At 34.6% G+C, this 26,634-nt stretch overlaps 1 protein-coding gene and 1 pseudogene across 2 annotated transcripts; both read right to left on the minus strand.

The window, feature by feature from the left end:
* Positions 1-6,648: 6,648 nt before the first annotated feature.
* LOC104750655 (chaperone protein dnaJ 15-like) lies at positions 6,649-10,172 on the minus strand (annotated as a pseudogene). The gene is made up of 12 exons (XR_015583814.1): positions 9,907-10,172; positions 9,656-9,782; positions 9,471-9,537; positions 9,244-9,355; positions 9,115-9,161; positions 7,970-8,027; positions 7,846-7,896; positions 7,662-7,751; positions 7,454-7,562; positions 7,234-7,382; positions 7,099-7,152; positions 6,649-6,967 (listed from the first exon to the last, which is right to left on the minus strand). The product of XR_015583814.1 is annotated as a chaperone protein dnaJ 15-like (transcript).
* Positions 10,173-11,141: 969 nt separating this feature from the next.
* LOC104750656 (chaperone protein dnaJ 15) lies at positions 11,142-14,219 on the minus strand. The gene is made up of 11 exons (XM_010472484.3): positions 13,633-14,219; positions 13,341-13,464; positions 13,147-13,229; positions 12,945-13,056; positions 12,751-12,855; positions 12,561-12,611; positions 12,327-12,416; positions 12,123-12,231; positions 11,896-12,044; positions 11,762-11,815; positions 11,142-11,606 (listed from the first exon to the last, which is right to left on the minus strand). The coding sequence occupies exons 1-11, from the start codon at positions 13,758-13,760 to the stop codon at positions 11,379-11,381; spliced, it is 1,233 nt and encodes a 410-aa protein (XP_010470786.1). The 5' UTR covers positions 13,761-14,219; the 3' UTR covers positions 11,142-11,378.
* Positions 14,220-26,634: the final 12,415 nt, after the last annotated feature.

Genomic DNA, 26,634 nt, shown 5'->3' on the forward strand with positions numbered 1-26,634 from the left:
TGAAATATTCCATGGCAAAATACTACCACATGACTAATAAATGTGTTAAACAGAATTTTCCAAAAGAAATGGCGACATCCCAACTCGTGGTGATGACAACCAATAGGCAATAGCCCATAAGTTTGACAATCTGAAAATAGTGGTGTTTAATCTCTTTAATTAAACTCATAATTAATCTCGACTTTTACATTAGTTAACTCTTCTTCCAATTTATATGTCCCCGAAAAAGTGTTATTACTTGACGAATAGAACTACCAGCTGTCTATCTCTCGATGCTCTTGTCTAGCACCATTTAGGTACCAATGTCATGTCTATCAATTTTTGATAGAAATGATGTTATATATTTTATCATTATAAGATCTCCAAGATCAAATTATGGCCCACTAAATTTTGATTAGCAGCGATAATTCAACCAATGGGGTTTATAATAAACTAAATTAATGCATTTAAAATAAAGTCGCTCCCACAAAAGGGGTAATTATAAAAATATAATGTAGCTTTTGGTTCACAAATGCGATTAGTTTATTCTATAACCCACACATCAGGAAGACTCGACTTTTCAGTTTTTGAAAAGAAAAAGAAAAAAACCAAAATTAGACATTTGGTTTTCAAGTCCAAATCTCCTTTAACGGATATCTCCAAAGCATATTTTTCTTCTTCTTAAGCCAGACAAAGATGGTGGGGTGTGATGATTCATCACAAAGTCCCATTATGAACTCCAAGTGACCACCTAATCGAGCTAATTAAATCTTTAATTACACTTATTTTCTCCTTTTCTTAAAGCAGAAGTGCTTTAGGTTTACAAATTAATCCAAGTGGGACACGTCAAGTGGTTGCATTAACACACATACATTTTGACTCTTAATGCATGTTGCTACTTGCTAGTACCTCTACTTTATATTAAGTTTCGTTTTAAAACTTCAGATTCGTTTTACAATAAATATTGTTTTATATTTTCAAGGTAAATATTTTTTACAATATTTATGTATTTTCTCCTTATTTTTTTATTGTATTAAACAATGAAAATTTTGATATTGTGTATATGAAGGATAAAAGTGAATTTTTATAAGTTTTTTAATATGTGACAAAATGGAGGGGAAAATTAGCTACTGAAATGAAAAAGCATAAAATTTTTAAACTATATTAAAATTTCTGTAAATATTTAGAATTTTCAAATAATTTGACCCGAAACAAGACATAGAATTGAGTTCATATACATATTTAAGAACTTAAAAATATATAATTTTGTATCCCTTATATATTAAAAGAGAAGCACTCTCACATAAAAGTTGATGTGTCGCGCTCACATAGCTTATATATTTTTTCTAATAAATGTTTTTACTTTTTATTGTTATTTACATAAACATGCCAGTGAAATATTATGAGCCGATATTTTTTTCTATTAGTTTTTAAATATGAAAGATTTAATCAATTATTAAATCCGAAAATGTATTTAATTATCATTTACATAACCTATTTACTTATTAAAAGTAAATTACATTTCACAAACAAGAAAAAAAAAGTATTCATTTATTTATCAATTTTATCGTTTTTCTTATTGCATTTTTAAACTTAGGATTAGTTTAAATTAAATCAAGTAGTTTAAAAATATTGGTTTATCTATTTAATGGTATAGTAATATAGATAATAATGTGAAACATAAAATATGTGAATTTGATTTTTAGAAATACAAAAAGATATCAAAACTTTCTACACCACATCAAAATTCTTTTCCAAGTTCAAATATTTCACGGGTGAAACGTATTTTACAGAAAATAAACGCAAATTTGAATAAACGAACAAACTTTACTTACATATATTGTTTTATACAAACGAATCTTAAATCTCAAACAATAATTTATTCATAATATTTTATTTAAATCGATTTATTCTGCATATAGTGCGGGTTGATACCTAGTAAAACATTATATGCAATTGCTCCAGCTTTTTTTAGAAAAACACTATGCATAATGCATGTTAGATAGAGATGGTGATACTAATACAAATCACTAAATCATATGTTTTGGTCATGCAAATACTCCAGTTTATAGATCTAATACGAAGTCGAACAATAATACTGGTTTTATTAATCATATGATCTAAGTCACTTTACTACACATGTCTGCAATGTTCTCTGATAAAGCCTTGGTGCATGTGCTTTAGCATTTGCTAGTATATATATAAACAATTCATATGATCACTATAGTTGCCTTGCAAAGACGGTGCCATATTGATCCGTGATTTCCAGATATAAGCAGCCACACATATTTTAAAAATAAACAGCCACATTTTATGCCTCACATCGAGGAAGCAACCATGGAAAGCTGATATACATTTTTTTAAGACTTTTTTAAAAGAATTTTCTTAGGTTTTGCGTAAGATGAAGAGGTAAACAAGTCACAAGTGTATGTCAGACTGATTTTATCACATAAAAAAATGATTATAATATTTTGTTGTTCTTTTTATTATTTTATGGCAGGATTTGTAGTTACTGGCTTACTGCGTAAACTGTTAAAAAACAAACTCATAATTTTCTCTTTCAAATAAGTTAATTATGATCCCAAACATCAGAAGCAAAGCATATCTACTACAAGTTATTGATTAGTACCATGAATCCTACCAATAGCCATATCGTTAGCCGCCGGCACACATTATTGAATTACTTTTATATTCTGAAATCATGTGGTTTGGGACCCTGGGTCGAACTAGTTGCGTGAAATTGTGTCAGTACAGTGCGAAGATGCTTGGTCGCTCTCCTAATGTTATTATTTTCAATGAGTTCATCATGTCTTGTAGTAATTGTTAATCATTTTAGATTTTTTAGTTTTGAGTTTATTTACCTTCATAAAATAATAATAAAATTTGCATGTATGTCGTTGGTAATGGTTTTGGGATTTTGATTCGTACTAAACAGTTTTACTTTTGCTTATACTATATACAGTTTTCGTGGATAAACTATTCGTACTAAACAGTCATGTGCAATAAATTTGACGTAATACGAGATTTGGTAGTTTTGAAAATGCTACCGAGTGGTTAAAAATATAAAAATTGAAGCAAGAAGTTACCCAAGTCTTGCGTTATATGATACAAAAAGAATACGAGATTTGATGGTTTTTCAAATTTTAGTTTGTTTTAGTTTATATGGTTTTAACCATTTAAACATTACCAATTACAATTATTTTAAATTATTCTCGCCTATTATACTTTGTAACTAGTAACTACATTGTTGTTTAGTCCAAAGGCTTCAAAAGTCAAAACAGGTCTATCGTTTGTATTAGTCGACCTTTTTAAAAATTTATAATAATATTAACATAACCCAATAATCATTCTACTTTGTGCGTTGATTTTTATATAAGTTGACATCCTTACTACTTATAACGATGTTTAGTTGAAATCTAGTCATTTGACATTTCAATCACTTTAAAAATACTTTGATTAAGAAAAGATCAAGTAACTTCTAGCATACGCATAAAGACTAAAGTTTGAGAATCATATTAAACACACGGGGACTCAGACCCAACACGATGTTGGAGAGAAAGTATTTTAGAAAAAAATAAATAAATTTAAAATTAAAACTATACATTATGAAATCATTTGAATGTAATATAATAGTATGAATATATAAACAATAAACATAAATATATTTTAAATATTTATGTAAATTCACAACTTAAAAAACATGATAAAATATATTTTAAATATTTTAACTAATGTTAAGATAAATAGACGCAACTGTAAATTCTATAATAAGTTTTATTAAGATAAATAGACGCAACTGTAAATTATATAGTAAGTTTTATTAAATTTCTATATTTAAAATATATTTTATCATTTTTTTTAAGTTGTCTATTTTAATTTCAATTTTCTTTGATATAGTTTCACTCATTATTAAATACATTTTTAATTATAATTATTTAATAAAAATAACATTTACTCATTACAACCATTAATTCAATATTCTCAGTTAAGATCACTTTGTCATTATGATTTTTTTAATTGTAGCTCTTTTCTATAATTTTTCATAAAATATCTTATATATTTTAGAATACTTTAAATAATGTTTTTTGCAAAGTTACGTCTATTTTACATAATATTTTTTGTTTATAAGTTTTCATTTTGATGGTTGTGTTTTTAGTAACAGTTTATGTTTAATGTTTATGTATTCAAAATATTATATTATATTCAAATGATTTCATAATGTATAGTTTTAAATTTTAAATTTATTTACTTTTTTCTAAAATACTTCCCCTCCGACATCGCGTTTTATCTAACTATAAAAATTATAATTACTAATTTTTAGTCTAATTATAATACTCCATTCGTTTCACAAAAAATATTCTAAGATTATTTGAATGTTTCAAAATAAGTGTTGTTTTAGATTGTCAATATTTAATTTCGTATAAATTTTATAGTTTAACCTCAAATCCATAAATGAATATCAAAATCAATTTAAATTTTATGGATATCACAAAATATTTAATATCTTTTCTTAATTTGTATGAAAATTATCAAAATGTGAGATCTGTCTTAGATCTGGCATGTGTTGCGTTAAGCGTGAGAGAGATGACTCGAATTCTTCTTCTCCTCACAAAATTAGAATAAAAAATTCCTAATAATATTTGTTGCTTGGTTCCCTTTATACTATTTAAGAATAAACTATTTTTTCTTGTGCATTTAAGAAGAAACATTTTTTTTAATACAAATCTAATGATACATAATAAATATTAAAAATACTGAAATAAAAGAAGAAAAAAACAAGTTGACAAAAACTAAGCAAAACATAAGTAAAACATATGCAAATAGTCTTTGTCTCGCCGCAATAATCATATGTGTCCATGTGTAATACACAGCGTACAGAACTACTTGGACTAGTCCAAATAATGTGCATATCCCAAATGAAATTTGCAAAACAAAAAAATATCAAATTTCAATCAACTCATGTTTTTCTTTTCCAGAATCCGATATATATGTAAATCACGTATTGGAATAAAAAACTTTCAAACATAATAGGATCCAAGGGTAGAAATGAGATGATGCTCCAAACTATAACGTATGCGAACATCGCAAACGCTACCAATAAAGAAAGACATGTGCTCGACGCTCTTGGTCTTCACAACCCTCATCTGCATTTTATCATCATTTACCTTACTAATGTAAAAACAATTGTTTTTGAGATATATAATATATAAATTAAACTTAGAAACTTCACTTACCACAACAGATATGGGAGCAACATACATGATGATGTTGCATACGCAACAAACATCACCAATCACCAACCGCTGAACTCCTCTAAAATCTACTAGCATAAAGATCAAGGTTGCAAATGCAACCACAAGCACGATCTCAACTATCAGAACTGCAATGATCAGTCGTCGCTATCTAGGCTGATCGCAATACCTGATATAGATGAGTAGATACATCGCCATAATGGTCACTCCTACTGCATTAGTAACAAGGGTAGGAGTGCCAAAAGGATGCACTACTGGTAATCCATAAACAATCCATACCATACATCTCCCAAAAATAGCTATGTATAGTATGGATGTCCTCTCCCCCACAGATTGGTTCCTAACTATGTGTATAAGTGCAGACCTATTAATAAAATTGATAAACCAAATTAGTAAGATATTAATATAATTGCATATATTCCTATTTAAAACTTTTCCCAAAAATAAGTTAATGTATAATACAATTTCTTAACTCGTGAATAAGTTTTTTTTTTAATTGATATTAGATAGTTTGATGATTTCAATATTTTGGTGGAATAATGTATGCATTTAATATAATTATATTACTCCATTTTTTCACAACAGTGTCATTTTAGGATTATTTTTATATTTCAAAATAAATGTCATTTTCAATGTATAGTTTGGCATAAATTTTCTAAATTAACCTCAATTCCAAAAATGAATATCAAAAAACAATTTAAATTTTAAAGGTATAAGAATTCTTTTTGAATATATTTATTAATTTGTATGAAAATTGTCAGAATATCACTTATTATAAAATAGATGGAGTAAACTATATTCAAATAATGGATTGATAATCAACAGAAAAAAATATATATAGATTTCAAAATATACGAATGATCCAATAAACACAACTATACATTGAACCGTTGTAACTTTTCATAAATAACCGTTTTAACGAACCATCACGACTTTTCAGAAAATATCCAAAAAGTACCATTAAAAAAACACAACTGTTAGTTGCATTTATTCGGATTGTTATTATATATAGATTTAGCTTCGACTTTTTCCTCTCTATTAGACATATAATAAATTAATCATACATAATTTCTCAATCTTTTTATTGTATCAAATGAAATGAATATTTCACGATCAATCCTATGTCTTTAATTGTAGTTTTTGTTTTGGAAATTTATTCTTAACTTGTCCAAATGTTCTAGTTGAGGGCCCGATGCTACAAGAATTTAAACCTACTTTTCTATTCAGTAACCAACATATGGCCCAAAGTGAATAGGCTACTTGCGAAAAGTTGCAATGAATCAAATGTTGCATATATTATAAACAATAGCCCTAATAAAGAGTGAAGCTGAGCTTAAACACCCAAATGAAACACTTTCCTGTGACCACAACAATGTTTTTGCAAGAAAAGAGCTTATCGATCTTTCTCTCTTAAGATCATTCCGGTGTTAACATATTTTTTACCTTAGAGAACCACAACATAAACGAATGAACAAAACCCATGAGCCAGTTGAGATTTGAGGTATCGGCGTAAGAACAAACCCGGCCCACCTTCGGAGATCAAATAAGCTTCTTATGATCAGATCCATTGAAGCTCCAGTTGAACCATTTTCTTGTGGACCTGTCTTTACTCTCTTGTCCGCCTTTCTCTCCCTGATCGTTGCCGCTACTTCCATTGCTCAAGTTGTTTTACTTTGTGTCTTCACGACAGAGAAGGACGAATGGATTGTATCCCTTTGCTTTAGCAGTTCATCCACCTGCACCATCATCCATCAAAAACTTGGAGATGTGGTCTATGTGATGTGCTTTCTCATTGGTAGCACAAAGCTCATTCAGTAAAAGAATAAAACTGTTATAAAAAGATATGAGAGATTCATTATCAACGCACAATTTGCTTCTCCTGCGTATATCTGTTGGTAACTTCTTCAAAACACGCTATAGCCTGCAAATGAGTATAAAAATTTATCAGGTTACATGTCTTCCTAGTAAATACTACTAACTGAGGTCAATAGTAAAAATTTACTTTGTGGTACTCTGCCTCAAACTGCCGCAACTCGTTTCTCTTTCTTATAATCTGAGCTTCAATCTCCTTCATCTTCTCTGTTGTATCCTCATAACTGTTGGCACATAGTGCTTCAATTGTGTAGGAAGAAGTCCTAAAGTAGTTATTACCTGAAAAGTAACTAGTGACCAGTTAAACTAAGGTCTCAGAAAGAGAAGATATACAATAACTAACTCATTACCATAAACTGCAAATATATGTGTGCCAGCTTTCAGTTCCGAAACCTCACAAGGTTGAAGACCTTCCAACCGCTTGAAGAAAGCAGATTCAGGGTCCTTGGCTGCAGCTAACTGAACAATAACCGCAATGTGATTTTCCTTAATACCGATGCACATTCTAAGATGTCAGCTAATTATGGAAGGGAAAAAAAACATTCAGCACTTGCATACCGCATTGACTGTCGATTCCTTGCGGTATACTTGAAAATGCAAGAAATACATGCCAGCTGATGTTACATTGCATGTTTCCTCACTCTCTTCCTGCAAGAACAAATAGAAGCATCATGCTTTCTCAGGTATTAGGATAATACTACGAACAATACTCTTTTATTACTAAGAGAAACATTCTTTGTACCTGTAAGGCCAATCTATAGCCGCCACTTGAATCTTGATCAAAATAAAGCAACTGAGAATATAAAGTTTTCGAAGTTAATCACGGCATTAATTAGGTGAAAACAGCTTCCAAGTTCCGAGCATACCTTCAATTGACTTTTTGCTGTTGATGTTACTCTAACAACTACCCCTGATTCAGCTTGTGATACGGATCGTGGTATCACGTAGACCATGAAGCCTTAACTTATTATTAGATTATTAGGTTTCCTTTTCATAATTAGATTAAGTCTTTGGAATATTTACTTATTAAGGTTTAGGTCGGTTGTACTAGGGTCTATAAAAGGACTTCTTATGCTAATGAGAATATTAAGCCCCAAGAATTAACCTTAATATCTAAGAGAGAATTAGGTTTAAGAGGGAGCTAAGCTTTCAATCATTTCTTAATTCTCAAGCAAAAAGTTGGTTCATAACAATTTGGTATCAGAGCCGAACGATCCTATGAAGGGAGCTGAGCCGTTCGATCCGATGGGAAGTTTTGATAAGATATTCGATAAGCACTATGAAAATATTATGGAGATGTTGAAGGAGTTCCAAGCAGCGGTGATGGAGACGGTGACTTCAAAACCAGATCCGGTGTTGGTTGTGATTCCGGTTTCAAAGATAGAGGAACCAAACCACATGAGGAGAGAGGAGGTGGAGAGAATGACTTCGAAACCACCGACCGTGAAGACAACCGTGACAGCAACGTTAGGAGCGGAAGCTTCGGTCGAGCCGGAGATACGAGCTGTGTTGGAGCTAAAATCACCGACTCACATGGCAGAGGGGATCATCAACAAATCACCTCTTGCGATGGAGATTGAGGAGGAGGAGTCTCTACCTGAAGCTATGGCGTTGAGGATTCAACAAGCAAAAGACATGAGACTTGAAAGACAAGTTGACGTGGAGGGAAGAGACGAAGAAGTTGATGGAGACAAACCGGAGCTTGAGGACAAGCTCCTAATCGAGGAGGGGAGTAATGATACGGATCGTGGTATCATGTAGACCATGAAGCCTTAACTTATTATTAGATTATTAGGTTTCCTTTTCATAATTAGATTAAGGCTTTGGAATATTTACTTATTAAGGTTTAGGTCGGTTGTACTAGGGTCTATAAAAGGACTCCTTATCCTAATGAGAATATCAAGCCCCAAGAATTAACCTTAATCTCTAAGAGAGAATTATGGTTAAGAGGGAGCTAAGCTTTCAATCGTTTCTTAATTCTCAAACAAATAGTTGGTTCATAACAGCTTGTTGTTTAATTATTGTAACTCTAAAAGAATGAGCGCATTGCTTTTCTACCTGATAAGAGATATTAGATTAACTTCGGTTCTAATGTACGTACACAAAGAAATAAGAAAGTGGTGTAGTCATGATCCCTCACCTTCCCACTAACTGATGTACCAATAGGAAGGGGCCTAACTGTAACAGTTCCGTTCATAGCCTCTTCAAGAACATTGGCAGATACACTAGTCTTGAAAGGCACACCTAGGTTTCTGAATGTTGACAGTTATAAGGACGATAAAAGGTTAAATACAGAGGATTTGAAACAGAGTGCTTTCTTGAGAGAGCTGTGGGGGGAAAAAAAAAAAAGAGGTAAACTAACTTAACCTGAACAATGCCACAAACATTGTATTTACAAGTCAATTTCCATGTCCATTTCATTAGCATCAAGTGCCTATAATATCAATAAAACAACAAATCTTATTATAGCAACAAGAATGCGTTTAAAAAAAAAAAATAGATAAAGTACTTTGACAAGTGAGACACTAAGCATACAAAACAAGAATCACCACCTGAAATCCTCCACTATCATATTGTCTTCTTTTTTCAGGGTCAGACAAAATGCGATAGGAAAGTTCAACTTCATTGAAAAGATTAGAAGCTTCAAGATTGTTGTTAGCATTCTTGTCCGGATGATACCTGTCCATTGTTTTAAATCCAATATAAGAAGAGGTTTCATGTTAAAGCATAATCATCCAAGAAACAAAGGCATTAACTAGGACAAAACATATGAACAGAACAAAGAACAAGTTTGAAAGCTTACTTGTGAGACAAGTTTGTGTACGCGGAATTGATTTCCTGATCGTTTGCGTCCTTTGATATAGAAAGCACCTCGTACGGGTCTCGTAGAGCTGACGAACCTTCCACCTTTTTAGCACTCATCGTCTCACTTTTTCTTCTCCTACGAAAAATTGTCTCAAACTCGAAGGAAGCACCAGGGGAACTATAGGATAGTATAGAGGAATTGCACGATGAACAAATGAAGCCAGCAACGAGGTTGACGAGAGAAGAGAAGCAGAAGAAAAAAGATTGTCTACGAAGACGAAACTAAATATAAGGTTTTACGTTTTGCACTAGTAAGGAAAAAAATGATTAATAAGGAATGTTTATAATTTAAAAGTTTGAATTAGAAAAATTATTGAAAGTAGGATTTTAATTGAATTTGAAAGAATTTAAAATTCTGCATAAATCTGGTGTTATTCAATTTAAAAGAATTTAAAATAATCTACTGTTATTCATTTTATTGATTTTAGAATTCTATTAAAAGCTAATTTATTCAATATTAAGATTTTTTTAATGGTAATGTGATTTGATTAGAATTTAATAGAAAACAAAAGAAAAAATTCTCAAGGAAGGTTTATAATTTAAAAGTTTGGATTTGAAAGATTATTGAAAGTAGGATTTGATTGAATTTGAAATAATTTAAAATTCTGTATAAATCTTGTGTTAATCAATTTAAAAGAATTTAAAATAATCTACTGTTATTCATTTTATTGATTTTAGAATTCTATTTAAAGCTAATTTACTCAATATTAAGATTTTTTAATGGTAATGTGATTTGATTAGAATTTAATAGAAAACAAAAACAAAAAAAAAGGATGTAAAGAAACAATTCCCATCCTTTATGGTGTCATTTGGAAATAATTTGTGAAGTACATTAAAATCTTAATATTACTTTTCATTTTAATTCTTTTAAAGTCAGTAGTTGAATATAATACCCCCTTACAGATTAGTTTTTTAAGATTTAGGATTTATCCTTTAGAATTTATAATTTGAAAGATAAAGTTTAGTTTTAATTTTCATGGTCTCTTTGTGGAAAAAAAAACTAGTAATGGTATTTTTTTGGAACAAAACTCAATATTTTTTTCTTTAAATTGCCCATAATTAATTAGATTAGTTATTGGTTTAATTGTTTTAATAACACTGAAATAAAATACATGTGAAATTCTGAATTTCATTTTGAATCTTGACATATATATCATCACAATGACAATTCTGTTTAATATAAAATATAACAAACAATGAATTGATGAAAGCATAATATGCATACAAAATCGAAACACTCCCCATTAAAGAGCTTTTGCATCTTTCTCCCAATATCTGATAAAACCATTCCCATGAATATATATATGCCTACAAAGAGCAACTCGGTGATGAACAGTCACCAAATCACTTCTGTTCTGTCTAACGAATGAACAAAATACCAAATGACCCACAACAAATCAGCCTTTCTGGTCAACCAAGCTTCTTATCAGATCCTTTTAGGTTCAAGTTGAACCATTTCCTCTTTGATTTGTCTTTACTCTCTGTTCCCCCTTCTTCTCCTGCACTATCCCCATCGCCTTTTGATTCCTCTCCGTGAGCTTTGCTGCTACTTCCATTGCTCAAGTTGTTGCCGCTTGGTGTCTTCACAACAGAGAAGGTCGAATGGATTGTATCCCGTTGCTTTAGCAGTTCATCGACCTTCACCATAAACCAAACACTTTTAGAATGACAAAAAAAAAGTAAAATATCTGATATGGCTCCTCTGGGACCATGTGCACAAAGTTTACAAACACAATCTCTTTTCAGAAACATCGAGTGCTAATTAAAGTAGAAAAAAGATTCATCAAACGTACAGTTTGCTTCTCCTGTGTGTATCTGTTGGTAACTTCTTGGAACCGCGCCAACGCCTTGCAAAAGAATATAGGAAATTATCAGGTTACATGTCTCCCTAAAATACTGACTGAGCTCTCAAATAGTAGAAATTTACTTTTCGGTACTCTGTTTCAAACTGCCGCAACTCATTTCTCTTTCTTAAGATTTGAGCTTCAATCTCCTTCAACTTCTCTGTTGTGTCCTCATAGGTCTTTGCACAAAGTGCCTCAATCGTGTAGGATGCAGTCTTAAAGAAGTTATCACCTGAAAAGCAACTAGAGACCAGTTAAACTACAATCTCAAAATTTCTCCAGCTATCGTAAATAAAGTAAAAACTCATACCATAAACTGCAAATATATGTGTGCCAGCTTTCAGTTCTGAAACCTCACAAGGTTGAAGACCTTCCAATCGCTTGAAGAAAGCAGATTCAGGGTCCTTGGCTGCAGCTAGCTGCACAATAACCCCAATGTGGATTGCTTTAATACCTCTCCATATTATAAGATGTCAGCTACAAATTTAAGGAAAAGAGCTCAGAATTTGCATACCGCATTGACAGTCGAATCCATTCTGTACACTTGAAAATGTAAGAAATACATGCCAGCTGATGTCACCTTGCCAGTTTTCTCACTCTCTTCCTGAAATAACAAAATAGACGCTTAATGCTGTCGCGGAATCACCATGAGAAAAATGGAAAAGCTGTTTTAAGAACTAGCGAAAAATTTCTTGTCCAAAGACAGTTCAATAATGGTGTAAAACTAAGACCAATATATGATTTATACCTGTAAGGCCAATCCATAGCCGCCACTTGAATCTTGCTCAAAATAAAGTAACTGAAGATGGACAAATTTAGAAGTTAGTCATAGTGCTAATTAGGTGACACAAGTTACAAGTTAGCCACCAGGGACACGGAGCATGCATTGAATACACTGAACATTATCAAGATGGTCAGTAATGGCATTTCAATCATACCTTAAATTTACTCTGTGCTGTTGAAGTTACTCTAACAACGACCCCTGATTCAGCTTGTTGCTCACTTATCGTAACTCCAAAAAAATGAGCGCATTGCTTCTCAACCTGATACAAGAAATTAGATAACTTTCAATTTCAAATACATAATGAATTCAGGTAATAAGATATTCGTGTAATCTGAGTTGAGTTCACACCTTCCCACTAACTGATGTTCCAATAGGAAGGGGCCTAACAGTAACAGTTCCATTCATAGCTTCTTCAAGCACATTAGCAGACACAGTAGTTTTAATAGGCACACCTAGTTTGCTGAAGTTAACAATTATGAGAATGACAAAAAAGGTTAACACAAGAGGATCTGAAGATTGCTTCCTTAATGAAAGGTAAACAAACTCGAACCTGAACAAAGCTGCAAACATGGTATTTACAGTCCCAAGGTTAGACAAATCAATTTCCATATCCATTCCATCAGCATCAAGTGCCTATATATAATATCAATAAAACAACAACTCTTATTTTGAAGCTGCGAGAAAAAATGTGATAGTGTAGACAACATTAACAAAGACCGAAGAAGAAGTTATATATATATATACCTCAAACCCTGCATTATCATAGTGCCTTCTCTTCTCTGGGTCAGACAAAATGCTATACGAAAATGCAACTTCCTTAAAAAGTTCCGACGCATCGGGATTATTCGCGTTCTTATCCGGATGATACCTATCAATCCATTCACAAATTAGGAGCAATCTCAGATTTTAACAAAAACGAGAAGAAACCTTGAAGAAATAAAAATTGTGCATACAAGAAGGTTGAAATTGAAGCGAGATAAGATAAATCTTAATGAAGCGAATCAGAAACTGAGCGGAGATTGGGGAAGAAGCATACTTGAGAGCTAATTTCCTGTAAGCGGATTTGATTTCTTGATCGTTAGCGTCTTTTGAAACAGAGAGAACCTCGTACGGATCTCGTCGATTCGTCGGAGCTGACGAACCTTCAACTTTCTTAGCGCTCATCTTCTGTCTCTCTCTCTTAACCTCCGCCGCTGACCACACAAATGTTCTCCGAATTCAAACGGGGGGTTAGCAGATCCACAACGCGTATTATTCAGGTGAATTGAATCGAGGAATTGAAACCTCGGAAGAGAAACGAGGATCTACAAGAAGAAGAAGAAGAAGAAGAAGCTCAACAAATAATAAGATGAGATTTGGGGAAGAAGATCGAGAAAAGCTAAACGATACGAAACAAAAGGGTTTCACCAAAGGAGAGAAGAAGAAGTTCCCAACAAAACAAAAAAAAAATCTGTTTCTTATTTCTTTTTTTTATATTCGGATGACGTCATTTTTCATAAGAAAACAAAAGAATTTTTTTTTTAAATAATAATAAATAACTCGTTGATTTTTCAAAATTTTCCCTAAACGAAATTACTTATTTCACATCTCTTATTTACTGTTTTTTTTTCAGTGACTTTGGGTAGTTTTATCATAATAAGGGTGGATTTTATAAGTGGTTTTCATATAAGTTATTTGTGGTATGGTCACTCAAATATTGAAAAATTTAGAGTATGTGTTACATTGATTATAGGGCAATTGTTATAAATACCACTAAAATAAGTTTTTATTCCAAAACTAACACAATTTAGTTTTTTCCAAAAATACCACTAAATTGTATTTTTTCCAAAAATACCACATAATTGAACTAAAGTTCTAATACTAAAAACTAATTCTGAAAGAGACTTAAATGTCGGTGTATTAATATTTTTGATTGGTCTCGTAAATGTCGAGATAGGGTGCAGTTTATCAAAGAAAAGGCGAAAGAGGTCTGTTTAGCACACACTCTCATTGGGCATGGAACTGGGTCGCAGGTGGTGCAACATATTGCGTGGAAGCCTCCACAGGAGGGGTTTGTTAAATTTAATACTGATGGTGCTTCCCATGGAAACCCGGGACCTGCTACAGCGGGCGGGGTGCTTCGAGATAAGGATGGGAAATGGATATTTGGGTTCTCCATTAATATTGGTCACTGCTCGACGACATTGGCTGAATTATGGGGGGTTTATTACGTACTTTACTTTGCTTGGGCACGGAGAGTTCCTCGGTTGGAAATCGAAGTGGACTCAGCGGTTGTTGTTGGTTTCTTTGACAAAGGCATTGCTGATACGCATCCTTTGTCACCCCTAGTACGGTTGTGCTATGGCTTCATTTCAAAGGACTGGTTAGTCCGAATCTCCGATGTGTATAGAGAGGCGAATCATCTTGCGGATGGATTGGCAACCTATGCATTCTCGAGACCTCTTGGTTTGGAACTTCTTGATTCTTGTCCTAGTTCTTTTCTTTCTGTTTTGAACGATGATGTGCATGGAGTTTCATCTCCCCGGCATGTTGGGTTGTAACTCTTTTATTTCTAATAAAGTATGGGAGGCCTAGGTCTCTCTGATTCACCAAAAAAAAAAAAATACTAAAAACTAATTTCTAAATTCTAAATACTAAACTATACCCCTAAAAACTATACCCTAAAACTAAATGTATCAACCCAAACCTAAAAAAAAAATCTACATCTTTAAGAAACAATTTTTTTGTGTTTGTGGTAATTTTGTAAGAAAAAACTTTTGTGGTATTTTTGGAAAAAAAAAACTAAAAGGTGGTATTTTTGAAAAAAAAAAAACCTTTTTAGTGGTATTTAAAGGAATTTCTCTTGATTATAGATATATGAGTAAACAAATTATACAATTTGAACTTTGAAGTAGCAAAAACCATGTCATGCAAGACAATTGTAGATGCGGCTGTGTTTGTTTGTAGAAAATGAATTAGAATGAATTTGTTTTGGTTCAAAGATTAAACCAATATGGGTTTAAATAGTAACATATGTCATGTTTTGCCCAAAAAAAAATGTTTTGTGGAACTTTTGAGGAATTCTTGACGAATTTGCAGGGAAAACGAATGTTACATCATTTGTAAACTTGAGAAATTTTTAGATATTAGTTTTTTTTTTCATTTTTTTGTTTAAATTTTAGAAAAAAACAAATTATTATTAAAACTATAATAAATTAACTTCAATAGTAAAAGTGTTTGGAAGAGAAGCAAGCCTATTATGATACGTGCAACGTTGTGACAAACTTGACTGTGTAAAGAACTCGACTTAGACATAGGTAAAGTATCTGACATATGATGTAACTTGGCAGGAGATGGATGTCTTAGGCGTTGATGCCAAAGGTCACCAACCACGAGCAAGGATCCACGAAAATTTGCAGTAAGAACGTCAGTCTCCAAGATATAAAGACTGTAAATTAAGATGCCTCTACCAATCGTCAAGTCCTGAGAAAGGTCCTGAAGAAAACAATTGTCTGAGTAAAAATGGGCAGAACAGTTACTACGATGAAGTAAAGAACTAACACTCAACAAATTGAATTTAAAAGTTGAGACATGCAACACATCATGCAAGATAAGATGATTTGAAAGATGTATGGTTCCAATATGAGTAATTGGCACTCTAGTGCCATTAGGAAGTGAGACTGCAACACCTGAAACAGGAAAGAATTCACTAAACAAAGCCAAGTCAGAACATACATGACTAGTGGCTCCAATGTCAATTATCCAAGCACCATTAGAAAGAGTAGAATATAAAGAATTGAGAGAATGATGTTGAAAAGTGAATGAATGATTTTCATATTTGATATTAGAAGAGGAAATTCAAATGAAACAAACCAGAGGTGGAAGTAGGTGTCATAGCTCCACTCTCAGTTATCGTAGCAGTTAGATGAGGAGATGACTGCTCAGGTAGCTTGACATGAGTGTTGAGTTGATGGATCAAAGAGTGTATCTAATCGTTACTAAAATATGAAAAATCGATATTAGTAGCATTCATAGCTGGTGATGGCATATAGAGAGATGTCGGTTGTGTATTGTAGAAAAGAGCAGGACTTGTCACTGCCGCATTAGCCATCAGACCAAGTATTGCATACTGAGATTGTTGGAATTGAGACTGTTAAGGAAAAGATGGACGTTGTCCTAAAGTGGCTTGGCTACGAGGGAGAGAGTAATGTTGAACAGAGGCTCTCGGTCCAAACTTATGACCCGGTGGATAGCCGTTCAGCTTATAACACTTGTGTATTGTATGACCAGAACGGTTGCAATGAGTACAATACGGATGCTGACTAGGTTCATCGCTGCATATGTCGTATTATCCGGAGTATCATTGTAATATCCAATACTCATATTCTCCGTAACTTCATTAGAAACATTGTAATAACCAAAAGGAGCCACTTCAGAAGGACCAGTACTTTGAAACACCACATTCTCAAGTTTAGTAGTAGGAGTAATAGTCCTCTGTCTCTCATCATGTGTCACCGTATTAAAAGCATCAACAATATTGGGTAAAGGTTGAGGCAACAAAATATTCCTCCGAGTAGCTTCCTAGCTCTCATTCAGTCCCATCAAAAACTTGGTAACCTTGCTACGTTGTTGAAGTTTCTCCCATAAGTCTGCTTTGTTACACTCATATCTACCGCAGGTACAAACCGGTAACTCGATATAATTTTTGTGTTCTTCCCACAATGTGACCAGTTCCGTATAATATGAAGTAACATCAAGAGAACCTTGCTGAATTGTACTCAATCGTTGCTCAATCGCATAGACTCTTGGTGCCTCTTCTTGTTTAAAGCAAGACAACAACTCTTTTCATATAGCCTCATCAGTAGACATGAACAATAAACTCTGACTAATCTTTTTAGAAACTGAATTCATCATCCAGGTAGCAACCATGTCATTACACCTAGACCAAGATTCAGCATCACGATGAGTATCAGCAGGTTTAGGAATCTATGAATCTGAGCTTGTTACAAACGTTGAGCGCCATGCGAATATAGCGACACCAAGAATGAAATTCAGATCCATCTGTAAGACGATTGGAAACAAGCACGAGTCCAGCGTGATCCGCCGCGTGCAAGAAATATGGATTCTCGTATTGATCTGGAGCTTGATGAACATTATCTTGATTCGCTGTTGGAACTCGAGGAATCGATCCCATCTCTAAGAATGAGATTGAGAGCGACGAAGAGGATTTGTGCCGATTGATTGATTGAAAGAGATAGCAACAGTTCTAGGTCAAAGAAATCAAAAACAAAAGCAGGAAGAAGAAAACAAAGGAAGCGAACAAAAGAAACCCAATCACAGTGAAACAAAAACGAGAGATGGAATCGATGAGAGACTGTGAAATTGAACAGCTCATGATTGAAGATGCAAGCTAAATTTCAGGTCAATCGAAGAAGATGAATGAGAAACAATGGCGTAAGCCTTGAAATTTTGTTATCGCTTTAATACCATAACAAGATTAAGCATAGAGCTAAATAAATTGTATTTCTCATTAATTAATTAGTAAAGTGAATGTACAAGCTGTATTTATATTATGTACAAGTATATCTAACTAACGACAATATATTGTAGATATACAAGTATAATATACTGTATTATTTTACAGATGAGTTATCTAATAAAGAGGAGATCCTTGTGGCTTATAACGTTTTGAGGCATTTTTTGAATGATCCAAGCAAAATCCGTTAGTAAATTTTTTTAATCTTTCACTAGCATTAAATATTTTAACTAAAATCACAAATCTTGTTACATAAAATATTAATTTGCTTCAGAAATTTGATGGGAGAAAAGTAGACTAATAAATCTTTACGAGCTTCATCCTCAAGATCTTTATTGGTCTCTTTAAATATACTATTTCATGTATATTTTCTATACAATATATATTTTTACAGTTCGTGTCTTGGATTATATTGTACATAACCATATAAAAATTTGATGGACTGTTTTAATTGTATTTTCGCAAAGTTTAATTGTGTTTATCGCTTTTACGTGTAAATTTGTTATATACTCATAAATATTGTGATGTTTATCTCTACGATAATCTATACTATCTTTTTTTTTTGAGAAAAATAATCTATACTACATGAGCTATTGATTTCTGTTAATTGTTCACATAAAATTCTTAAAACATCCAAGTTTTTTTTTTGTCAACCAAACATTAATCTAGAAAATAACTCCAAGATTGGTTGCCCAAACCGGAGGATAAGAGTTTACAAAAGAAGTCTCAGAAGATAAGGATCTCGAAGATCGAGCCAGACAATCTGCCCGTACGTTTGACGTCCATCGAATCCTCGACAGCTGAAAGGATGGGAAGGATGGTCGGAGTAAGTTGAAATCGTCCAAAAGGTTGGAGAAAGCGGGCCATTCATCAGGAGACTGCACCATCGCCACTAATTCTGCGCAATCTGTCTCAAAGCTCTGGCAGTCAACACCTGCCGTTAGTAAGGAATCCATCGCCCAAATCAAAGCCTGAAACTCCAAATGTAGAGGGGAAGGACTGCGACGTTGACTCCGTGCTCCCAGTAGTAGTGTGGTATCCTCACTATTACAAAACCACCAGCCCAAACCTACAAGAGGATCTGAAGCCTTCCAAGATTCATCAACCTGACACCGGGGATAAGGATCCCGAGACTCCGCAGGCAAGGGGTCTAGGGAAGCCGAATAGAAAGACTTAGCCTCTTCCCATAACAATTTATCATTGTCCGCCTGATTAATAACCTCGATTGGTTCTCCCTCACATCCCTGAAATTTTTTTTTATTTCTATCCTTCCAAATTGACTAGACAATCCATGGTAACCGAAGACGTATATCCGGAGCGTCCGCCTGGGATGGCACCCGCCAAAAAAGAAAATCTAGGTTCGTGTATATGGACCCAGAGGGAAAGTCCCTAGAACTTAAGTCAACGGAAGATAAGTCTCAAATCCGACGGGAATGGGAACTCTCAAATAGTGCGTGATTGATAGTCTCCACCTCCGAATCACATCGTTTACATATGGTATCACACCGAACACCCTGATGAGCAAGTCGTTCCATCACTGGAAAGGAACCAAAGGCAATCTGCCAGAAGAAATGTTGAACCTTCGGGGGAGACCTCAAGTTTCCAAGCCTGTGCCCTAAGGGCCGTGCACGATGGCCTATATTCAACCTCTGTAATTAATTCACGTGCGAGCCGATAACCCGACTTGACCAAATATTTTCCTGATTTAAGTGCCAAATCAACTTATCTGGTTTATAGAATTTACTGATCTCTATAGTTTGAATAATCTGGATATCCACCGGATCCATAAACTCCTTAGTAATAGGATTAAACAAATGATTAACCATTAAATTGGGGTTTAACAATCGTCCTCGGCCATTAGCCGGTCTTGGCTGATTATCCGGTATCTAGGGATCCCGCCATACCAAAACATGACAGCCCAAACTTATCTCCCACCTTGCACTGTGTTCCACCAAACCTTTAGTAGAGTAAATACTCCTCCAAGCAAACGAGAGGAAATAAAGCTTCTTAACATGTAGAGGAAAACATCCAAATTTAGTTTTAACTTGTAGTGCTAACTTTCATGGAGTATTGTTTCTTGCAATAATTACATTTTGTATATATAAAAAGTGAGATTGTAATAAAAAGCAAGAAACAATACTCCATCAAAGTCAGCACTACAAGTTAAAACTAAATTTGGGTTTATTTACAGCCTTACAGGAATGAATTAAAATGATGCGGGCATTAAAACCACGGAGTACATTTTAACGTTTGTAAAATAAAGATGAAAATTTCATTTTCCCGACGTTTTTAGTTTGCAATTTATAGACATGATACCTACTCCTATAAAGAACCCTTACGGTATAAACAATTATACATAAGTGGCCACAATAATTCCCACTACCACTAGAACCATAACAAAATAATATTTGCCAACTTCTATATTTTTTATTCGAATTTTTAGCCTCTAATGTTTTCTCTTTGCAAAAGAAAAATAACTCGCTTTTTTCAAAAGAAAGTAACAGTTAACAAACACTTGTTGCTTGACACTTTGATTAAAAAAATGAATCTCATATAGCTTAATTTTTTCATTTTTATGCTATATTTTAAGGCTAACAAAAAAGTTCTATGCATGGATGAAAAAAAGAAATAAAAACTGTAGATCCATGTGATTAAGGACTTCCGATCCGATTCGAGGGACAATTCTATCAGGTTAAAACGTAACACATCATATTCATACAAGACTTACAAGTCATGAGAGTCTTTCAACGTTAACCATAAACACAAAATGCATTACCTATTTAAACTCAATTATGAATTATGCATACTCTCTCTCGTTTTTATTACTTGTCATTTTAGAAATTTTTTTTTTTGTTTTAGATTATTTGTCATTCTTATATACCAATATAACTTTTACAATAAAGTTTCAAATATAACCTTATTAAACTAACACAATAAATAAAATAATAAATTATTTGTGAGGTTAAACTTGTTAATTTACATAGTTTTTTAATTTGCATAGAATTCTCTAGAATGACAAATAAATAAAACCGGAGAGTATTGATTATGGAAGTCAACCTTGCAAATTCTAAACTGAAATAAAAATACTTGCTGCACTAAATATTGACAATGAAACTAATTGGTCAAATTTGCGTGTAAAGTTAGTTGTACATTGTTGAAAGCCTAGAGATAATAATTGTGCAACACGTGGCATCAGTCCCGCGAAAGTCATTTACGTATTGTTGGAAATTTCATTCCATTTAGGACATAAGATTTTATTATTTTTTCCTGAAAAATGTTAGTGTAGTCTTGGATATAGAATTCAGTTGTAAACCGTCAGATTAGAACGAAGACTAGTGATGGCTTAAACTTTGTGCATGGCACCAGCTCCTCTGATTATGAATAAGGTTTAAAAAATAATGATGGCTGAAACTTTGTGTGGCATGCACACATCTTTTCGGAAGAAGGGTAAGATGACACAAAACGGTAGCGGATAATTGGGACGTTGCTATTGAGAAACACTAGATTTACATTTGTTACTTATAATGGCATTTCCTGCTTGAACTTTACAACATTAATTATGACTTGTTTTTTTGAACCAACATTAACTATGAATTATAACAAGGTTTTCGCAAACATAATCATATGCTATCAGTCATGTTAGTGTGGGATTTAGCACCCACGACATACCGATCTAAACCGAAGGTAAACCAAATAGACTTTGCACATTAACTAAACCGAGGGACCCGCTTTTGGGATAGCTAAACGGGTCTATAAGCAGAAGTCCGAGGAAGTCACTTGACCGACCTCCGAGACCGCCCCCTAAGCCCGACTTAATCATCAGAAGAGAAAATTTACCATATTTGAAGATCAGAGATTTAAGGAAAATAGACTTATTTTATAATCAATGTATTCATATAAACAGAGAGAGATCCTCTCATTGTAAAGGATCCAACAATGAATACAAAAAATCTAAGTTTTTCTTTGTTCTTAAGAAAACATTATATTCTTCTTCAAGAAATCATAACCCCTCTTTGTTTTCTAGCTTTAATCCATTATTTTAGAGAAAGATCTTAAGTAAATTTGTTTCCCACTCAAACAAATTCATTGTGTGAATTCTAGATTCAATAGTTGGCGTCGTCTGTGGGGATCCTTACACAAATTCTACGTTTCCTCTCTCTACTACCAAACCTAAGACAAACCAAAAGATCAAGTTCAACCATCCGAACCGCCTCCTTGCAAGGCGAGTTCCCGGCAGTTCTCGACGAACTAGAAGACGAGTAACCTATCTACAGATTGCCCCGAACAGTAGCTTTCCGTGGAACTAGATTTCGTTCCAATCCGAGCTCTCGTCTGAATGATATTGCAGTTTCTCTGCAACATACTTTATCCTTCAAATATAGATTCGTCTGTTTACAATCAGCCAGCCTCGGGATCAATTTTCCGGATGCGTACAACGAATCAGGTCATGAAAATAAGCTTTCCATAGAACTCAATTTCGTTTTAATCGGAGTTTTCTTCAGAGAGATATCGCCCTCTCACTGCCGCATATTCTATATGTCGAAATTAATATAGATCTGACGGGTCCCGACCAGTCGATCTCCGAGACGATTTACCAGCCGACTCCACCGAACTGGGTTATGAATAGCCTACTCATATATCGCCCCGAGAATCATCTTTCCATAGAAACCAGTTTCATATTGATTGGACATGTCTGCCGAAAAATATCACTGTTTGTCTGCAGCATACACAATCTGTTAAAACACAGATCCGTTTTCATCGCACCAGGCAACCTTCGGGATCGATTTCCCGACAAATTGCTATGACCCAGATTACGCACAACCCATCCACGGATAGGCCTTAGAGTCAACTTTCCGGAGAAGGCGACCTCAACCCAATCCAAAGTGTCTATCGAAAGTCATCGCCCTATTTCCGAACTGACACATCCTGTTCAAACTATAGCTGTCAGTTCGTCATCCCGACTTGGAGAGCAGTTTGCCACCGATCTAGATGGAACCTAGAGCTAAGAGGTTTATCTTCCCAAAAAAGCCAATCTCAACTCAGTCCGAAGTGTCTACCGAAATTAATCACCCTACTTCCGAACTGACGCATCCTGGTCGAAAGTCTAGCTATCAGTTCTCCATCATGACTTGAAAAGTAGTTCGCCGCCGATCTAGAATAAAACAAGAATCGAGATACATATAAACTTGAAGCTCCGAGACTTAGCTTCCTAACAAGATCGACTACGCCTCAATCGGTGCTCTGTATCTCAACTTACGACCAATTTGCTTGAGCAGATGCGGCATGTCTGCAATTGTCAGATCATCTTACATCATGACGATATTCCCAGCAATCAATATAGAATATGTAGTTGATCTGCATATCAGTTTGAAGCCCCAAGTCTCATCTCTCTTATGAGACCGACCTCTCCTGGAGCCGAGCTGTTTCAAGAAATTTATCACAAATTTCCCTCAACAGGTGTGATCTGTCAAAACTCTAAATGATAGATCTGACTTGTCCAAAGAGCCGACTTTGGAAACAATTTTCTGCCACTCTAGAAAGCGCCTGACGCCGATCAACATATCAGTTTGAAGCCCCGAAGATTATCTATCTAACAAGACCAATTTCATGTCAATCGGCTATTCCTACCAAAAGGTATCACCGTGTTTCTGAAGCAGACACATTCTGTCCGACACATTTATCGAGATAAGTTTTCTATACATTCATATATGTTAATTTACTCAAATCAGGTTGCGCTAGATATCCTCATGCCATATAGAATCATCAAAACACATGAACTTGAAAATCATTATCACTTGATCGCATTTGATTTGATATCCTCTTTATCACATGCCTAGTATTCTTGATTATTTATTCCACGATAGAATTGAGCTCTATTATTACATGAATCGCTAGTATAAGAGATCCCTTCAACATGATGGCATATATGATCAGTGTGAAGCAAGCAGAGACTTATCTCGCCAAAAAAAAAAAAAAGAGAAGAAGCCGAGTTTTGTCTCGCAACCGAGCCACGCCTCGTTAAAAAACAAAACACAAGCCGAGCCATGCCTCGCAAAAAAAAAAAAAAAAAAAAAAAAAACGAGCCATGCCTCGTATAAACTCAGTTTGGGACTCCAAACTCATTAGTGCAAAAAGCCGGGCTCCACGCTCGCAATTCAGGGATGAACATTTCTTTAAACGGACATGTTTAGCTCATCTTCGGACAACTTCTCAGTTTTTCCTTCAGATAACTGTTCAGTTCGTCTACGGACAGCTTCTCAGTTCGTCCTTCAGACAACTGACTTCTCAGTATGTCCTTCAGACAACTGATTTCTCAGTTCACCTTCAGACGACTGTTCAGTTCGTCTTCGGACAGCTTCTCAGTTCGTCCTTCAGACAACTGACTTTTCAGTTCATCCTTCGGACAACTTCTCAGTTCGTCCTTCGGACAACTTTTTAGGTCATCTTCTGACGCCTCAGTTTCAAGTCATCCTCAAACAACTTAGATTCAGTTCATCTTCAGATAGCTCCAGTTTTAGTTTTTCTTCGGACAGCTCCATTTTCAATCCGTCTTTAGACAGTTTCAGTTTCAGTTTGTCTTCAGATAACTTCAGTTTCAGCTCGTCTGCATACAGCTTCGATTTCAGTTCATCATCAAATAGCTTCAGTTATGTTTGAATCTTTGTGAGTCATACAGAATCTTTCGACATCCTGGTCAGATGCTCAACTCGCGTCAAACCGCAAAAGGGAAATAAGACGAGCCCAGTATCTTGCTCCCCTCAAACTTTTAAAAGGGGAATAAACCGAGCCCAGTATCTCGCTCCCTTCAAACTTTTAATCGAGGAATAAGCCGAACCCAGAGTTTTTATTTCGCACCTTAAACTCTCTGACGAGAGATAAGCCGAACCCAGAGAATTCTTTTTTGAATTGTTTCGCAAGTTCCGGTTTGAACGAATATGTAAGCCGAACCCAGAGTTTTAAATTTTGTCGTCCGACTTCCAAACTGGAACAAAGGAGATAAGCCGAAGTCCCGTACTTTGCCCTCCGCCAAAGCGCATGTACTCTTGGGTTAAATTACCCAATAAAGATTACTCGATGTAAGCCGGGAGACGTCCCGCCTCGTGTAAAATTCCGAATAGAGTGAAAACTTTATTTCTTGCAAAAACAATTCGTCCAAATAAGACAACTTCTCAGTATGTCTTCAGACAACTTTTCAGTTTGTCTTCGGAAAACTTCGGAAAACTTCTCAGTTCTTCATTTAGACAACTTCTCATTTCGTCTTTGGAAAAGTTCTCAGCTCTTCCTTCAGACAACTTCTCAGTTCGTCTTCGGAAAAGTTCTCAGTTCTTACTTCAGACCACTTCGGAAAACTTCTCAGTTCGTCTTCAGAAAATTTCTCAGTTCTTCTTTCAGACAACTTTCCAGTTCGTCTTTGGAAAACTTCTCAGTTCTTCCTCATACAACTTTTCGCTTCAGGTCGTCCTCTGACGTTTCAGTGCGATGTCGTCCTCAGACACCTCACTTCGAGTTCATCATTCATTTCGGAGATCACAAACCTAAATAGCCTGCAAAGATTGAGCTTCCTCTTCCGGAATTGCGAGCTAGCTGGTCAGCAATAAAGAGAGCGACCAACTTACAAAAAATCATTATGATATGCGACACGTCTCAACTTGGATTAGCAACTGCTATGGTGCGTGATGTGAGCATGAGATCGGACACGCGTCCAGCGACGCTCGAGCGAGACCGGGACACCTTTCGGACACTCGTATCACTCGCGGGAAAACTCAGACCAAGAGTTCATCCAGGACTTCAAGAAACAAGATCAACCACTTCGTCCAAGAAGACTGAGAGATCGACGCAGCCAAGGCAACCATCAGCGAGACCGTCCGTATGAGGGCGCTAAAGACGTTAGGATCATGACTCGTACTCTTTTTCCTTACTTAGGGTTTTCTCCCATGTGGTTTACCGGAGAAGGTTTTAACGAGGCGACGAGTCCTGACGCACAACATCAGTTCGCGTGCTCGGAATTCAGTTTTTCTAAAGTTTAGATCGAATATTTTTTCTTATAGTTCGGAAACTCGAATAGATAATCGAATCTACCGAACTGGGGGGGACTAATTGTTGGTGCGGGATTTAGCACCCACGACATACCGATCTAAACCGAAGGTAAACCAAATAGACTTTGCACATTAACTAAACCGAGGGACCCGCTTTTGGGCTAGCTAAACGGGCCTATAAGCAGAAGCCCGGCAAAGTCACTTGACCGACCTCCGAGACCGCCCCCTAAGCCCGACTTGATCATCAGAAGAGGAAATTTACCATATTTGAAGATCAGATATTTAAGGAAAATAAACTTATTTATAATCAATCTATTCATATAAATAGAGAGAGATCCTCTCATTGTAAATAATCCAGCAATGAATACAAAAAATCTAAGTTCTTTTTTGTTCTTAAAAAAACCCTATCTTCTTCTTCAAAAAATCATAACCCCTCTTTATTTTCTAGCTTTAATCCATTATATTAGAGAAAGGTCTTAACTGAATT

Source organism: Camelina sativa, chromosome 16 (assembly GCF_030686135.1).
Source record: "Camelina sativa cultivar CO46 ecotype springtype chromosome 16, ASM3068613v1".
NCBI classification, from domain to species: domain Eukaryota; kingdom Viridiplantae; phylum Streptophyta; class Magnoliopsida; order Brassicales; family Brassicaceae; genus Camelina; species Camelina sativa.

Coding starts and splice junctions, on each gene's coding strand:
- LOC104750656 (XM_010472484.3), bottom strand. CDS start 13,760: ATGAGCGCTAAGAAAGTTGAAGGTTCGTCAGCTCCGACGAATCGACGA. Junction 12,232..12,326: donor TGGATTCGACTGTCAATGCG/GTATGCAAATTC, acceptor GTTATTGTGCAG/CTAGCTGCAGCCAAGGACCC. Junction 11,607..11,761: donor ACACACAGGAGAAGCAAACT/GTACGTTTGATG, acceptor TTTATGGTGAAG/GTCGATGAACTGCTAAAGCA.